Source organism: Mugil cephalus, chromosome 16 (genome assembly GCF_022458985.1).
Source record: "Mugil cephalus isolate CIBA_MC_2020 chromosome 16, CIBA_Mcephalus_1.1, whole genome shotgun sequence".
Taxonomy (NCBI): Eukaryota; Metazoa; Chordata; class Actinopteri; order Mugiliformes; family Mugilidae; genus Mugil; species Mugil cephalus.
In genome coordinates, this window is record NC_061785.1 from 5,006,872 (window position 1) to 5,024,071 (window position 17,200).

The following is a 17,200-nucleotide window of genomic DNA, read 5'->3' on the forward strand; positions in this document are numbered from 1 at the left end:
TGTACATACATATTGCCCTCTGCTGGACAGAGAACCTCCATTTAATAAACTTGTTTTCCTCTAGTTATCGTCAGGTAAAGCTTCCCAAAATAATCCACATTGGAGGTATGTATGTTTTGAGTACAACAGTGAAAGAACGCAGTAGACATTTTAACACTTGCTTGATAAGAACATGGATTAAAGTCCTATCTTATAAATATATATATTTCTTGTGTAAAAGAGAAAAGAAACATTAACCTTGGACTTAGACTAATTATCCCCAAAGGAAATTGCTTGGTCACAGTAGCTTAGTTGCACATAACAAACACTCTTAACAACCACAGGTAAGAAGAAAGATAAAATAACATGAAAATAAAATAAGATTAACATAAAATATAATTAAAATCTAATAAAATAAAATAGTATAGGCAAAATTAGCATATGAACAAATGTATAAATAATGGAGAAGGAAGAATTTGTTACAGAAAAGTGAGCGTAGGATTTAGTTTGGTGTGAATGAAGTCCTGTATTTTGAGGCCAAGTATAAGTGATAGTTTTCTGTTATTTATTTAATTATTTATTTGGTTTTATGACAAAAACAAATTATTCGGTTTTCCAATTATGGATATAAAAATAGTGTCACGAGGGTGTTGATTTTTCTGATTAATCGCTGAATAAAACGGATTTGTAAATAAAGGCTAAATCAACTGAAATGACAGCTGCACACATTAAACCAGAGGTAAGTGATTAAAAAATAAACTTTATTTATTTATTTATTTATTAGTGTGGGTTGTTATTACTACTTCTCGTTTCATCGTTTGGTACATTTTCTTTTGTGAACTTCAAAAATGGAGGCCACTATTTAAAAAAAAGCACTTGTGCTGCCTTCAGGATACTTTCAGATCATTCTGTAAATTTTATAATTAGGGGAAAAATAATTTAAAATGCAAAAGATGGAGCTCAGCGTTGAGATGGTGGCTTGTGTGAGGCAGCAGATTTATAAAAACGTATTTTTTCCCTACTTTCCTTGACTTAGTCCTAAAATACGGAGAGTATTAGAATTGAATCGCCGAAAAAGCAAATTGAAAGTGGAAATCCTTTTTTAAAGGGTGTAAACGGATTATGTAAGAAGCATCTGAAGGCATCGTTCACGCGGATGTGACGTCGACCCCGTGCTTTTGAAAAAGCGGCGGTTTGCAGCTCCACCATTTTTCTATAAAACGATACTAACTACTATTTTATCGCAACCAACCACCACGAAAACAAAAACGTAAGTAAGCCGACGTTAATCCGGTTCTGCTCCGACAACGGTGAACGTGAATGTGCAAAAACTAGTTTAGTTTAGTTTAGTTTTCAGTAACTCGGTCGACGTCGGTTCTGACGTTAGCTTAGCTAGCAGAGAGGCTAGCGTGATGCCTGGACTGCGCAGCTGTGGTGTGGTAATAAATTGCGGCTTTGTGCAGAACTTTAAAGATGACAAACATCACTGTTTTTGAAGAAGTTAAGTTTCAGTCTGATATTTAAGAATATATCAGGATGAATATGAAACTGTTTTAAGATAAGATAAGATTAAATTAGATAAGATATGCTTTTATTTATCCCACAATGGGGGAAATCCACGTTGTTAGCATCAGCGCTACAGACACATTCAGCACAAACAATGCACATGTAAAAGTGGACTATGTGTAGGGAAAAAAATAATAAATAAATATGAAATATATATTACAAGCAAGGCACAATACAAATAACATATGAAAAGTACACAGCTGTTGAGAATAGGAAAGAGTAGTGCACATGTAGCAGAATATAGCATAACTTGTTGTTGTGTTGTTGTTGGTTTACTGGTGGCAAACCTGATTGACAGTAGAGGGGAGGAAGGACCTGCGTCACCTCTTTCAATAGATGATTAGATTAGATTCAACTTTACTGTCATTACACGTGTACAGAGCAACAAAATGCAGTTTAGCATCTAACCAGATCTGCAGTAAGTACAGGATGTCATGTCGAATAAATAGTATGATACACAATGTTACATAATTTATGATGATATGATGATACAAAATACAGATGAAGTGAGCTTTAAATAAGTAATAAGCAGTAGGTGACTAAACTAATGCAATTATGTAAGATTATAGTATTTGATGAATGATTTGGACACTTTTAGGAACAAAGTTATCATCATTAGCGGTCCACATTACCTTAAGCTTCACTTAGTAACCATACTTTCATTTATGTAGGATCCTGGAACCTGTAGGATCCTTTACTGCACCAGGATCATGCAGTCGCAGCAGTATTCAAAGGAGCGGGGGCTCCTGGGCAAACTGCATCCGAGTGAGAAGAAACTGGAGGGTAAGACCTTCTACCTGGACAACGTGAAGAAACGCTGCACAACTTTGCTTTTGGAGGCCATATCTCTACTAGGAGGGGTAAGCATATGCGAAGGCGTGCACTGATAATTGTTGTTTACATGCAACGATTTCTGGCCATATTTTTAATTAGGGATGTCCTGGTTCTGGGCCCGACCCACACATTTTTTAGATAATCGGATCAGTACTGGGCTGCAGCCAAGCACAATCTTCCATAGTTGTTTATTTTAGTTACTCCTATCAACTTGATTCAACACTTAGAAAAGAATTCATGGCGTAGACTCAAACAAAGGCTGCTCAGAAACAAAAACAACAACAAATTGAACACTGTGTTTATGTTAGAGAAAAGTTTCTTTCAGGCAAAAAATATTCCACGGGGGGTTGGAAAGTTTATGGTATGAGCTACCCTCTCCAAACTACATTAACTCTGACAGAAATGTTTATTGGAGTTAATCCGTTCTCAACTAGGAGAAGACAAGTTAGGCTTATATGAATCTCTAAAGGAGGAGCTTTAGTTTATTTAAGATCGATTCAGGACTCGGATCGGCCGATTCTGATTATTAAAAGATGGGCCAATATTTTATCTATACTGACTGCAAGAATTAGGTTACACTGGCACTTATCAATGTCAAGGAAAATGTGGTAATTTGGCTGCTTTGTGTAAGATGATTTGATAAAATAATCTGATCAGTTGGGTAGAAAATGTACTTAAAGGGAACTCATAAAACATTATTTATTTATCCCACGTATTGGAAATTTCCTTGTGGTGGTCATCAAAGTTACTACAACTGGTAATTAGCTGCTGAGACTAGAGATTGTAATTACCAATTTTAGCAGTTAATAAATACAGAATGTCATTAGTCAAACACCATACTAAGTATTATTGTTTTCTTCTACATGTATTTATTACCCATGATCAGAAAATCTAAATGTCAGCGGAAACTGATGAGTTGATGTTTATGTTTTTCTTTCCTTCTGAAGCGAGTTGAAAGTTTTCTGCACAAAGACGTAAACTTTGTCGTGACTGGAAACCAAGAGGGTCTGAATCAGGAGAAGAAGAGTTTAGAGGCCAACGAAGGAGCAAAGAGGACGAGTGACGGAGCCCAGCATCTGACGAAAGAACGGGAGAGCGATAAACCGCGACCAGGGACTCCTAGACCAATGGTACGGAGCGACACCAACACGTGGTTTAAATAATTGTATAACCACCTCTCACACTTTAGGTTGGGTCATCAAATAAGCTAGAACGAAATATATACTTTAACTTTTCTCTGCAGGTTTGTGGAAGTCGAGGGAAGGCTCTGCTCGAAAAAGCCATTCGCAACAATGTAAGACAACGAAGCCACAATAAACTGAACCTTGCACAACTGTAAATTTGATATCTTGGTTTGATCCCGTCTCTGATGCATGTTTTTTTTGCAGGAGCGACTGAAGGGGAGCAGCGTTTTGTCCAACGCTCGTTCCTGGGGGGTGAAGATTCTGTATGTGGAGGGTATCCTTTTGGCTAAACTGGTTAAAACATGATGAAGATGCAGTGAGCGTCTGGTTACAGCAGATGGCACTGAGTGAGTGCCCACAGATTATAGCAGACTGGTCCTTTTTAGAAACACAAAAAAAAAGAAGCCCTGAATGTCTGTTTGGAGTCTATGAGCATCTTGTTTTGGACTCTGGATAAATAAACGTCTTCATTTGTTCCTTAATGTGGCATCAGATGTCCTCTTGTATCTGAAGCAGCTGACTCGAGAGAGTTTCACCACCAAACGCAAGAGGCCGGAGGTAACGTACTTCACATCAATACTGAGATTACAACGATTAGTATTGTTTCTTACATGATACAATGTTTATTTTTTTGAATGCAGAAGGTTTACACCAAACAACAACAAGGGTCTCCTGCTGTCAAAGGTTAGTTTTTTTTTGTATAAGTGGTCAAATTGTGTGTTTTCTTACTATTTTCTATGACATTTGTGTGTTTCAGTTGATTCCTAATTGTTCTGTCTCTTGATTCTCTTGCTTTCCAGCTGTAGCTTTGAGATCTCCCTACCTTAAAATTGAAGACTTGAGCAGGTGAGTTTCATCATATCCAACTCCCAATACTACATTTTATCTCTTCGCCTTCATATATCTCTTAAAACTTATTTGTCTTTACGTGAATCATCTGTGTAGTGATAGTAGAGACAAGTTAGCAGCTTTCAGTCCTGCACAGGTTTGTGTAACAGGTGTTCAGTATCAGATTCGATCCCTTTTTGCAGGTCAAGCATAATGACGACGAAACAACAATCGGTGGCAGTAATCTGCCCCGTCGTCTCTGCCCCGCGGGACCCACTGGGCGATAGTAGTGAAGGTGTGCATTTCAGCCCAAGTGATTTTCTTAATTGATCGTGTCAAGAAGCCCCATCATGTAACGTGACAAGCACAACACACCCCCAGTGATGCAGCTCCCCAGGAGCCTGGAGCTCAAGCGGATACGATTTCTATTTGATGAGGCTTTGTGACCTGCGCTGCCTGTTCCTGTGGGGGCACCTCTATGTGCTAACAGGTCTTTTCATGTGCCCTCTCATTTCACTTAATTGAAGCGCTCTAGATAATGTATTAACCTTCGCTGTGAGATAATAAACCGATAAACTCTGGAAGCCAACGGGAGTTGATTGTCTCATGAACTTGCAAATAATTTTCTAAATATTTAGTTCAGTCAGAATTCAGCTCTTGATTCTAAAACCTTTGTATTTAATCTAGATTTGTGTCTGTTCTTCTGTCCTATAACCAGGAAGTATAAACCTCTGCATATGCAGTCGATGACCTTCCCCGCTCTGTGCTACTCCGGCCGATTCAGTCCCTTCGAGTCTCCTCCTCCTCTGTTTGACAAACAAGAAAAGGAAACGAGGTTCGTTCGACAGTTTGAAGGATATAAATCATTGCATTGCTAAAGAAACAGAATTTAAATTAGAATTTGTTACTTTTGGATTTGTGATTTAGGGAGAAGAAAGCTGAAGGCAGCGTTCAGGATAAATCCCAAACCCCGCTCAGCTATAACCCGTCGCCTTGGAGGCCGCGCAAAAAGGACCTGTCGTACTGTGAATGTTGTCATCAGCCCTTCGCCAGCCTGGAAGAGGTAGGATGTTTTTTTAGTATTTTTTACATATCCTCTATCTTTGTCCTTCGGCTCTGGGCTTTTATTTACACTTTTTGTTGTCTTTTACGGTCTTTGAAGCACTTGCAGTCTGACCGGCACCGTGCGTTTGTGTTGGATCCTACGAACTTCAGTATGATCGATCAACTTGTGGCTGAAATGCTGCCGGGATTCAACCCTAATCCATCTCAACAATCAGAAGAAACCCTGAACAGGTCAACTTTTATTATTATTATTAGCAAGTTAGTCATGTACTTTTCTTTTCTTTTTTTCAGCTTTTAACCAAAGATTTTCTGTCTCCATCTCTAGGCCGCCGACTCCTGTACTTGTCCATGACGTCTGTGAACTGGAGCCTCTTACCGATGTGGAGACGGAGCATGCAGTTCAGGCCTTGCAGAGACATTGTTCGTCCTTCAGTCCTCTTCCCTTCGGTGCCGTCAGTCCGTCACAAGGAGCTAAAACCGCCGTCCCGAATCCTGACACGCTACCTGCTGATATTCAGCCTCCAGGGGAAGACTGCAAGTCTCCCGATATCCTGCCTCGTGCTTCAAGCCCGGTCATGCCTGTACTGGTTTCGCTCAACGAACAGCCGGAGAATGAAGATCTACCCCCCAGCCTGCGGCCTGCGTCTCCCCTCCCCAAACTTTGGTCCCTACCTCCGGTCCTCAGCCCACAAGTCCCCTACTCCTCTTACGTTATAGACCCTTACTCGGATCCTCCTGTCCTCAGTCCTCAGAAGTGCCCCACAGAGGCGGGAGTGGAGCAACCGCCGTGTGAAATGAGCGCTGCTGAATACGTGTCGGAACTGATCTCAAACATAACATTTCCTCTTACAGACGCTGAAGCATCAAACCAAGGAGGTGGTTTTGGATTTAATGAACTATGTTGCAAAAGAGGTTTGGAGTGCACTATGCTGTCGTCACGAAGGTCTCGTTCTCTCCCTCGAGAGTCGGCTTTGGCAACGAATCCCAAAAAGCGCTGTCGGTCAGTGAGCCCTGAACCCAGCTGCAGGAAACGGAGGCGGAGATGCAGCGGAGGCTGGAAAGGACAAAGTTTAGAATCTGTAAAACCTCAAAGAGTGGCAAAAGTTGAAAGTTGTTTATTATTTGACAAGTCCTTGCACCATACGGAGACTTGTCCGCCTACTACGTGCACTGTTATTAGTTCAAAGCAGACTTTTAGCTTGTTTTGTTTTCCTACTCCACCGAGTTTCATTCAGGCACCAAATCAAATTGTTGCAAAAACAAGAGACTCCTCTCCCGCACTTGATAAATCTCACAGTCAAGAGTCAAGTCAGCGCTCACAGTCCCTCTCCACCTCGGTCTGCATCGAGTCGGCCCTCATCCCGGACCTGGCCGCCCTCTGTCCGTCGTCGTCGGAGTCCGACTGGGACCACGACCTGCTGACGCGGCTCGGCCCGACCACGGGTCCGCCCGCGAAGACGACTCCCGCCGAGCAGAACGGCGACCTGGACAAAGAGCTGCTCCACAGGCCGTGCCCCTGGATGCACGACTCCAGCTACGAGTCGCACCTGTACACCGTCCTCCAGCCGTCGGCGCAGGCCGCCTCTCTGTGCGGGGAGGAAATGGACTCGGCAGCGTTCTCCAGGACTATGGTGCAGATTGTAGAGGTTCAGCACTGACGGCTACTTCCTCAACTTTTGTTTTTGTTTTTTTGTTTTTAAGGATCCTCTGACCTGGAAGCTGTGAAAGTCAACACAACAGACACTTAAGCTAATCTAAATAAGTCAAGCTAACACTGAATAAATATCATGCAGATTATAATTTATTGTTCAGCTGTTTTTAGAGATTTTTATTTTCCTTTCCTATGATTTCAGAGCGACTGGAGGATCTTATTTTTTTTTAACCTCTCGTCCTCTTGCCACCGACCACTAAACAATATCCTATATATCGTGCTGACCTTATGGCTGTCATTCAGCAGCTCAGTCCGGAAACATGTGGTGGTGCCGAGAATTTAATGAGGCTTTTTCTGAAAGCGGAGGGGTGGGGGTGGGGGGGCATTACTCAATTACAGTAAGTGCTGCACCTGGATCAGATCCCACGTGTGTCAAAGAGTTGACGGTCAAGCAGGCGAAGCGTTCGCAGACCCAGAGGACTGACAACCTGTGAGATAAATGGTCTGATTAATGTCATATACGTCCTCCTGCCGTGTGAAGGTGGGACATTGTCAAGAGGGGACATGGCTTCACAGTAGCGCCCTGCATCACCAGGGTTTTTTTTTTTTTTTATTATTATCTCTCTACTTGACAGGGCTGAGGTCATCCACCATTAATGGCTCTTTATTGCTCGCAGCAGAACGTTTCATCAGGTTGTCCAGAAACTGTCGCACTTCATATTAAACACGTTACATGGACGCAGGAAACCGAGAACCCGTCGTTGTCAAAGTGTAAATTCAAACTCTGTACAGTGTTTTGAAATAAATGCTTTCGTGCACAAACTTTTCCTCGTGCATGTTTTAGAAAACTTTCCATGCTCTTGCGGTTGAAGACAAGAGATTTCCGGGGTTGACGCAATAAACGCTGACTCTGCCTGGAAGCAGCCAAATGGGAAGAGAAGGATGGAGGAAGGGCATCAGCAGCAGGTCGATGAGTCCTCTCCGCTCTCCAGACCGGCTCTACAGAAACGTCATCTCCATCCCGCTTCATGTAACCGTCCAGGTTTTTGTGAACTTTACTGGGAAGTGGGAAGAAATGTTAGATTTTGTTTTTAGCTTAGCTTTGGGATGTGTGTGGGAGGCAGCCAAAAGAGTTCAGATTGTCTCCAAGGACCAAGAATGAAAGAAACAGGAAGTCTAGGATATTCAGTTTGGTTCAGGTGAATTTGGAATATTCTATCCAACAAAACATAATAACTTAAGCATAATAAAGAAGCCCCATCGAAGGCTGGACTTCCTGCAGACATAAAGCATCTACAACTTGCAGTGAAGTCTGCAAAGCATCATCTCAGCAACAGTATTAACCCTCGTAACGAATCCTAGAAAGCGCTGTCGGTCAGTGAGCCCTGAACCCAGCTGCACAGATACAGTGGAGGCTGGAATGGACAAAGTTTAGAGTCTGTAAAACCTCAAAGAGTGGCAAAAGTTGAAAGTTGTTTACTATTTGACAAGTCCTTGCACCATACGGAGACTTGTCCGCATCCTACGTTCACTATTATAGGTTCAAAGCAGACTTTTAGCTCGTTTTGTTTTCCTGCTGCACTGAGTTTCACACAGGCACAAAAGTTTTTAATTCTTGCTTTAGTTTATTTAGTTTATTCATCTTTTTTGTTGTTTTTTTTCTATTATGCTATGACTGAATTAATGGCACCCCATCAAGAATCAAGAATACTTTGAGTAGGGCAAATATAAAAACAGATATATTATACATATAAGTGAGTCAGCAGCAAACCTTGTAAACATACTGTGCAATGTTTTTGGAATAATAATAAAAACCTTGAAACCATTATAAATAATGCATTAAAACGAATTGATTTGTGAGCTGTATTTTTATTCATTTATTATTTATTTTATTTTTATTTTTCCTGATGAAGATATGCAGGCTTATTTATAACAGGTCATTCTGGGAGTTGTTGGTATCATCAGCTGTCACCTCTTGGGTCCTCAGACCTGAGTTTTGGACCCTTCCGCTCATCAAAGCGCGTGGGTGGGCCCCTTGTTTCCAGGCTCTTCGCGCAGCCTCCGTGAGGAAGCAGACAGACAGACAGACACACAGACAGACAGACAGACAGACAGGTAGGTGAGTGTGGTCCCGCCGCGGAGCTCGTCTCTCAGACGGACGCCGTCGCGCACCATGTCGCTTGAGCCTAGAGGAGGAGCCCCTGCCGGGTGTTTTTAACGCGCCAGCGGCGGCGGCGGCGGAGAAAGGGGGGTCGAGAAATGCGTTTAAAGGAGCCCAGCTGTTGTGTTCGTCCTCACTGTCGACTACAGCCCCGCTGCAGCTCCGCTCACGGCTCCTGTCGCTTCATGTAACGACGGCACCGCAACCGAGGAGGAGATCCCCGGGACTATGTGAGCATCATGCTGGCTGTGAGATGCCTGCTGTTCGCCGCAGTGTGTGCACGGTGCGCAGAGACAGGTGAGAGGCTCCCGCGCTTCGCATTTAAAATTTAAAACCCCAGCTCAGAGATTAAAAAAGGGAAATTGCTCGTTTTTTTTTTTTTTTTTTATTATTATTTATTATTATTATTTTTTGGGCATCCCTAGTGGGGAACACGCAGCTCCACAGCATCCATCCAACCCTGCGCACAAACAAGACATTTAACATCACATAGTCGTGCATCTCATCTCAGCGCCCCTTTCCTCCTCCTCTTCTCCTCTTCTACATCCTCTCCTGCAGGGCTGAGAGAATGGGTGAGTCCGGAGGGAAAGCTGCCGCCCGCCGAGGAGGTGGTTCAGCCCAAGCGGCTCCTGCACCAGATCCACTCCCATGAGGAGCTGCTCCACAGCCGCCTGGACACGCGGGTCAGAAACCGCCCAGCCGGCGCGCAGGTGAGCTCAAAGTTCAAAGTGTTTTACTGTCACACATTTCAAAGAATGGCAAACAATATAAGGTATAAAATGTATAATGAATATTAAATATAATATATATGGATTGTTGTATATATCTACTCTTTATTTTTCAATTTATTTATGACAAAAAGTCTAATATCTTAAAGTTAATTTACGATGTATGGATAGACCCAGATTTATTTATTTTTATTTATTTTACACTTATTTCAGTTCTGTGTTTTTGTCCAAGAGAGCAAAAGTTACTGGAGTCAGATTCCCTGTATGTGCACACATACTTGGCTGATTCTTATTCTGATCCTGATATAAATAATAGCACGAAATGGAGACAGTTTTAAAACGAAGCAAAATACAATAGAAATATAAACGATGTGTGTGCAACAGTCAGAAATAAATACATGTGCAAATATGCGCCGGCTGCTCTGGAGTCCTGGTGATCTTCTCAGCAGACTTCACCACTTTCTACAGGTGTTTGTGGTCCGTAGCGCATGATGTAACTGTGCTGTGCAGCCACATCAACACATGCTGAATGATACAGAGAACGCCCCGGGTTCACCTTTGTGGGTTTTTTGTTTTTTTTTGTCTCTTGAGGTCACCTGTCTTTAATTTCTACCTCACCCTGTGACACCCCACCACCACTACAGCCTCTCCCTCCTTTCCATCCCCATTAGATTATATTTCACACCTCTACCTGTCCTCTCTTGTTACCTTCCCTATGAGCACTGTCAGTCAGCAGCTGGCCGGTCAGTGGACATGACACAGCGTTGACCTTGAGTCACATTTTGCATTTTAGACTCTTCCCTCGTCTCATCTGTCAAAGAGTCTGTCATTCTGTGGGAATTTCACACTAAAATAAAAAGGCACAGATCAGCGGTGACATGAACCACGTGTCTTCAACCTGTCTGAAAACAACTTAACTGTTTTGTATGTGCAAAAAAATAATGTATTAATTCCATCAAGAGATTATTAGGGGCTCATTTAGTATACTGTGGATCGGGTCAGATGGTCTCAGCATGGTCTGACTCGACTATTTTCCTGATTAATTATGAAATTCTACACAAAAGTTCAACTATGAAATAATTTGGGAAGTGCTTTGATTTGAGACGACATTAGAAATTTAAACTTAACAGATAACAGATAATCTTAATTAATCTGAATCTAACGTTCATTCTCTTTTTAAAGATACTTTTTCATAACAAAACATTTCATAGCATAGTATAGCATAGTATAGCATGGCATAGCATGGCATGGCATAGCATAGCATAACAAAACATTTCAAGAAACATGACATTTCATAACATTTCGTTTCATAGCATAGCATAGCATAGCATGCCATTTCATAACATTAAATAGCAAGTCATTTCATAGCACAGCACAGCATAACATAACATAACATAACATAACATAGCATAGCATAACATAACATAGCATAGCATAGCATAACAAAAAATCAAGAAACATGACATTTCATAACATTTCATTCAATTTCATAACATAGCAAAATATAATATAGCATAACATAACATAACAAGACATTTCATAGCATAGCATAGCATGGCATAACACGAAATTTCATAACGTAACGTAACGTAACGTAACATAACGTAACATAACATTTCATAACATAACATGACACTAAGTTTTGGACTAAACCACTATATAATCACAATAATTTAAATGTCTTTAACTATAGTTGAACTATAGATCTAGGTCTTACTACTATAAAATGCTGAATGATAAATGAGTGGACTAGAATAGAAAAGCGTTAACTTACTGATTCTTTCACTGACTCAAACCACTGGTGCTGCTGGTTCTGAGATAAGATGAAGATAAATGCGCTTTCACACCTTAGTGCTGGCTACTCTGGATTAAAATGGAGGCGCTGCTCTTTATTTACCCGTTGCCATGGTGAATCATCATATAGGAGCTTTATGGTGACATTTCTCATCCACACACACACACACACACACACACACACACACACACACACACACACACACACACACTCACCTGAAGAATGAACGTCCTCGAGAGTTGATCGTGCAGACAAAGACAAAGATAAAGATTATTCTCTTCCTCGAAAAAACTTAATTTGTCCTTATGTTAATTCATTTATTTATTTATGTTTTTAACTGATCACTGTTCTGGTTCAACTTAGGTTCAGATAAACTTAATTTATACCCGTAAGTTTAGGAACAATACAATAACTATACAGTAAAAACAATGAAAGTGCTGAAACCTTCAAAACTACCAAGAAAAATGATAACACAGACTCAATAAAAGCACGATAAAATAGGGTCATCACATATTATTAATCTATAATTTAAATGATCAGAGCCTAAAAAAAATGCTTGCATCGTGGTATATTAACAACGCACAAAAAAAAAAAAAAGAAATGTCCATGAAAGCTCCTTTACGGTCAGAGCTCTTTCTCTTTGCCGCTCTCAAGCACCACTGTGGCCTTTTTACTGTGCAGTATATGGACCCAGCGGAGGTTTAGATTGATACTAAGTGCTTTGCAGAGAGTGCGGGCTAATACTAATGAGGCCTGCTTTACAAGCGCACCAGTAAGTAGTAGAAAGGGAGGCACCACAGGACTGTCTCACAATGTGGACGGGGTTTCACCTTGACGCAAGGTTAGACAGAGGCGAAGACTTTTATCCAAAATCCTCCGGGATGACTGAGAACCACTCGTCTCCGGGGAGACTTTTCTTTTCATTTCTTTCTACGTCTTTGACATCCATCAGTTTTCCTCCCTCCTCTCTTCGCTCTTCTCTCCTCGTCATACTTGTTTTTTTTTTTGTTTTTCACACAGTGTTATTCACAGCTCAAATATTTGACAGATGCATGAGTCATTTGCTTGAGTCAGTGTTTGGCTGCACCGTGAAATAATGATGCACGGTTTAACCAGTCTTAAAGTATGTTCTGAAAGAATATGTTCTCGCTGCAGTTCTCCTAACAAGAACCGCAGCACAAATATGAACGCACGCCCTTGACCTAGAAAGACGTTGGCATCGCTCGTATTGTGTTTCAATCGCTGCAGCTTCCGTCTGCTCTGAATAACCTGCACCCACTGTGGATCTGCATCCTTCTGAAGAGGAATATTTTTTATTATCTTAATCAAGAGGTTTCATTTAAACGAGAGATTAGTGGTTTCTCTATGAATATTAGCTCACAGAGTGGCTGCTAGCATTCCTGCTTTTCCGTATTAGCCACCCACACTTCTCAATTTCTGACCAATCACTTCCATTACCTCCAGTGACTGAAGTATAGAAAGTATCGATATTTTGATTTGAGAATCGATTTTAGAGCATAAAGGCCTGGTATCGGAAGTATCGATATTTCAATCTTGGATCGCGCAAGAGTCGAGAACATTCAAAGGAAATAGGAAATAATAGAAAATTAATTGTGGATGCTCCAGGAACATCACAGGTTTTGTGGAGAAATTTTTTAAAACAAGCAAAAAAACAAACAAAAAATAACGCTGTACCTTTGGTAAGTTAGCATGTGCAAACAAAAACAAAAATAAAATAATGCTTACTTTTAGTTTTTCTTGTCTAAGTGCATTTTGTGTGTGAACATGTGACATTTGTTAAGTTGCTCTATAGCGCACATAGTGGCCAAAAGTATAATTGGATTTTTATTTATTTATTTTTTTATATATAACAATTTAAGAAATGGATTCTAAATTCGGCCGTAGGTGTGAGTGTGAATGGTTTTCTGTCTGTGTTAGCCCCGAGATAGACGGGAGACCTGTCCAGGGTTTCATGTTCATCTCTAAAAACCCAGTGGATATACTCATTAAAATGCTAAAACGGAGCATTAAACAGTTGAAGAAACGTACGTCTCTCTGAGGAGTTATTAGACACAAGAGATAGTAATTTAAAAGTGACGATCTCCAGGGACGATAAGAGAAAAGAGGAGGAGGCGGAAAGATGTACGAGAGCGACACTAGTTGGACTGAAAATGTGAGGGTATAGCGAGCAAGCGCCATAGCAACAGGCTAACACAGTTCAACTAACCATCCTGTTTCATTATTACACCATCAGCATACGTTCATCTCTTCTGTCCTCCTCTTCTTTCCTCTTTTTTTTTTCTAAACTGATGGGTTTTATATGGAAGAGAATCACTACATTACCCATCAGTCAAGAGTCGGAGCTAAACTTATTCACCTTGATGATCCACACATACATACACACAAACACTGGTTTAACATTTACATATTTATTTAACACAAATAAAATTTCGGTGAAATGTTGCACCTGTATTAACAGTATAATTAATTAATTAGTCCGTGGTTTATTCGATAGTGTTTCCAGGTGTCATTTTTAAATAAGCTGGAATAAATAAATGCTGACGTGTCTACTCTGTCTGCGCTGTAGTTAAAAACAGTAAATGTGACTAACAAGTTCAACCGCATCAACTTTAAAGGCTGTTTGTCCCCAAGCGGCCAGTAAATTAAGTTTAAAGTGGCAGTTTCATTATAGTCAGAGGGCTGTGTTATTTACAACTAGTACGAAGCCGTCACTGGAAACTACCAGCAGGTTTTAGTTCAGAGTTCTCGCTGCTATAATCACTTTCTGACTCCCGTCTGTTCTTGCCTCCGACTCCCACACCTACTCCCTTCATCGGCCTCCTAGCCCGTCCATCTGGCCCAGAGCAGCTTCCTGGTGGAGGCCTTTGGCGCGTCCTTCATCCTTGACCTGGAACTCAACCAGTAAGCTTTCACACATCCATACCGCAGGGCCATTAATCACATTTTAATAGGTTGCTTACAGCACTCACATTCACTCACATTCAGCCCTCATCTGTCTCCTGGGCCCACCTACTATATGCATCCTGACTACTTAAGAATAAATGACCGTATCGCAAATTATAAATCAGACATTCATCGGCTAGGCTGACATCATGTTTCATCCCGGTTAATATTAGTCTATTAAATAGAATTGATTATATATATATATTTTTTTTCTACCTTGTCTTTTCAGCAATCTCCTGTCTACAGACTATGTGGAGCGTCACTTTGATGAGAAAGGCCAGCTGTCACAGAATATGGTAGGTCTCCTCGCCAAGAAAGTGAATAATAATTATCTTAAATCTGAGCTTAGCTTGACCAAGAAACGTCAAGGTTTGGATCAGTCCAAAGTTACAAAAAAAACCTAAAAAAAAAACTAAAGAAATGAAAATCCTAGATAGTTTGAAGTAAAAAAATAACATTTTAAATCTTATATTTCAGACTTGCAATGTGAATGATTTAATGTTTTACTCTGTATTACACAAGAAGGAGTCATTCCAGAAACTGCATTTATTCATAAATCATTTATGCATAAATCCATTATACCGTCTGCCGTCCACTGTTTAAAGCATAGACTGTATATAAATATGGACAATGTGTCGCCGCTTCCTTGCATTGGCCCTGACTGTCACAGAACTCTGCCCACGTCTTTTAAAAACATCGCCACCTCTGATTTTGCCCATTTCTACATTATTCATAGCTAAAATCCAACGTGACAGCTCCTCATGGAAACCTAGCGCTACTGGAAGAGCAAAACCGACTGTGAATCATGGGTAACATTCAGAATTCAAGAAAATAAGATGGACACACTGTACTAGTTTTTTACAACTCTCAGTGTTTCGTGGAGCAGTTGGCATGGCAACTGGCGGTCGCCATTATGTCACATCCTGTTTCTACAGTGTCAAATAATGAAGAAAAAAACAAAACTTGAACATGCATCAACAGCGATTCCTTGTACCTATCCAGAATTTGACTAATTAATTTTACAATTTAGACGCTATTTAAGCCAAAGGTTCAAACTAATCTGCTGCTAATCTCCAATCTTCAACTGTTGCGGACTTGCGGTGATGTTACGTGTATACCCATTATACTGCAGACAGACACCAGGGGGAGCTCTACTTGCTTTGGCTTCACCTTCAGGGGAGCTGTTCCTCCGTCCATCTTCATACTGTCTACAGTTTCAACATTAGGCTTCTTTAACTTCATAGCTAGCTTACTGACTGTGGTGGAGGCTGCATACATATCAGGCAGGATGAAGCTTTTTCAGATGTTTTCTTCCACCTATTCTGGAGCTTGGACTTGTGGCATCTTGCTAGTTTTGGAATCTGTCTGGAATCAGCCTGGATTGAAAACATGAACTGTTAACCAGTGTCCATCCCTGGCTAACATTTGAGAGGCCTTATTTCGTACTCCCTGCACACATGTGGGATTTCTGCGGGTTCTTCGATTTTTTTTTTTTCCTGCAGCGAAAATACACACAGGTTAGGTTGATTAACAAACTGAATGTGAATGATGGTCGGTCTGTTTATTGGCCTGTCGCCCGGTGTATTCTGGGACTTACTCCTACGTGACCCCCGTAAAGGTGAGCGGGTGTAGCGGATGGGCTATTGATGGATTGACAGGTGTTAATTACTGGTTTCAGATAAGCACATTTTGCAGCAGTTACTGAGCTGGTTTAGCCTTCATTAGCATTTCAAAGGCTTCTGCTTTGCAAGCTAGCATCCGGCCGCCTTTCGTACTGCAGTTATCAAAAGACATGAGAGTGGTGCTTGTGTTCTCTCTTCTCTGTTGACAAGAAAGCAACGTAAAGTATGCAAATACTAGTATCTACATGCAGCTATCAGAAAATAATTGAATTGATTATATGTCTGCTAGACTATAGCTTTAGAAACTTAGTAGTAGCTGTATATTTTTGCATTAATTCATGGAAATAAGATGTCTAGGAATGAATGGGCATTTGCTTCCAGTGTGCCTCCAGCTCAACCTTTCTCCAAGAGCTCATCGTCTTCACCCTTTGAAACTGTGTCCAAAAACTGTTTTTATAGCTACAGCAGCACAAAGCAGTCATGGTTGAATCGTAAGACACCGTCCTTTCTGTCATGAATTATAAATCCGAGCAAAATGCCCTTCGGTAATGAGTCTCTGAGACAGGCGGCCGGCGCAGACAGCTTGACTCTCGGTCTCGTTCCGTCCATGTCCTCTGCTTTATTTCAGTCTCCGTCCCTCTTTCACTCTCCTTTTTCTGTGCCAAAGACCCACCTGACCAGTCAGTAGATGGTTGCTGTGGTAACCTACAGACAGCAGCAGCATCAGCAGCAGCAGCAGCAGCAGCAGCAGCGTGGGTCTACTTTGTTGTGTCGTGAGGCGAATTCAAATCTAGTCCCTTTTTTCCAGAAAGAACTAACCCGA

The 17,200-nt window shown here is 41.2% G+C and overlaps 2 protein-coding genes across 6 annotated transcripts in view; both read left to right on the plus strand.

The window, feature by feature from the left end:
- The first annotated feature begins 1,101 nt into the window (after positions 1 to 1,101).
- dbf4b (DBF4 zinc finger B) lies at positions 1,102 to 7,929 on the plus strand. 2 transcript variants are annotated; one of them, XM_047608363.1, is made up of 12 exons: positions 1,102 to 1,249; positions 2,217 to 2,405; positions 3,327 to 3,509; positions 3,623 to 3,673; positions 3,768 to 3,837; positions 4,057 to 4,121; positions 4,205 to 4,247; positions 4,364 to 4,409; positions 5,110 to 5,226; positions 5,319 to 5,454; positions 5,554 to 5,687; positions 5,782 to 7,929. In XM_047608363.1, the coding sequence occupies exons 2-12, from the start codon at positions 2,256 to 2,258 to the stop codon at positions 7,112 to 7,114; spliced, it is 2,328 nt and encodes a 775-aa protein (XP_047464319.1). In that variant the 5' UTR covers positions 1,102 to 1,249; positions 2,217 to 2,255; the 3' UTR covers positions 7,115 to 7,929. The 2 variants fall into 2 exon arrangements, with proteins under 2 accessions (XP_047464319.1, XP_047464320.1); XM_047608364.1 differs by having other exon boundaries at positions 4,208 to 4,247.
- A 1,187-nt stretch (positions 7,930 to 9,116) lies between these two features.
- The window catches only part of adam11 (ADAM metallopeptidase domain 11), a 33,005-nt gene continuing 24,921 nt past the window's right edge, over positions 9,117 to 17,200 (plus strand). For 3 of the 4 annotated variants that reach the window (XR_007114512.1, XR_007114513.1, XM_047610038.1), the window contains exons 1-4: positions 9,118 to 9,565; positions 9,827 to 9,978; positions 14,637 to 14,713; positions 14,985 to 15,051. Coding sequence is in view for 2 of the 4 variants with exons in the window: in XM_047610038.1 (XP_047465994.1) it covers positions 9,508 to 9,565; positions 9,827 to 9,978; positions 14,637 to 14,713; positions 14,985 to 15,051 (354 nt within the window). In the remaining 2 variants the exon portion in view is untranslated. Of the gene's footprint in view, positions 9,566 to 9,826; positions 9,979 to 14,636; positions 14,714 to 14,984; positions 15,052 to 17,200 lie in introns of all 4 variants that reach the window. The other variant, XM_047610037.1, reaches the window with a different exon arrangement.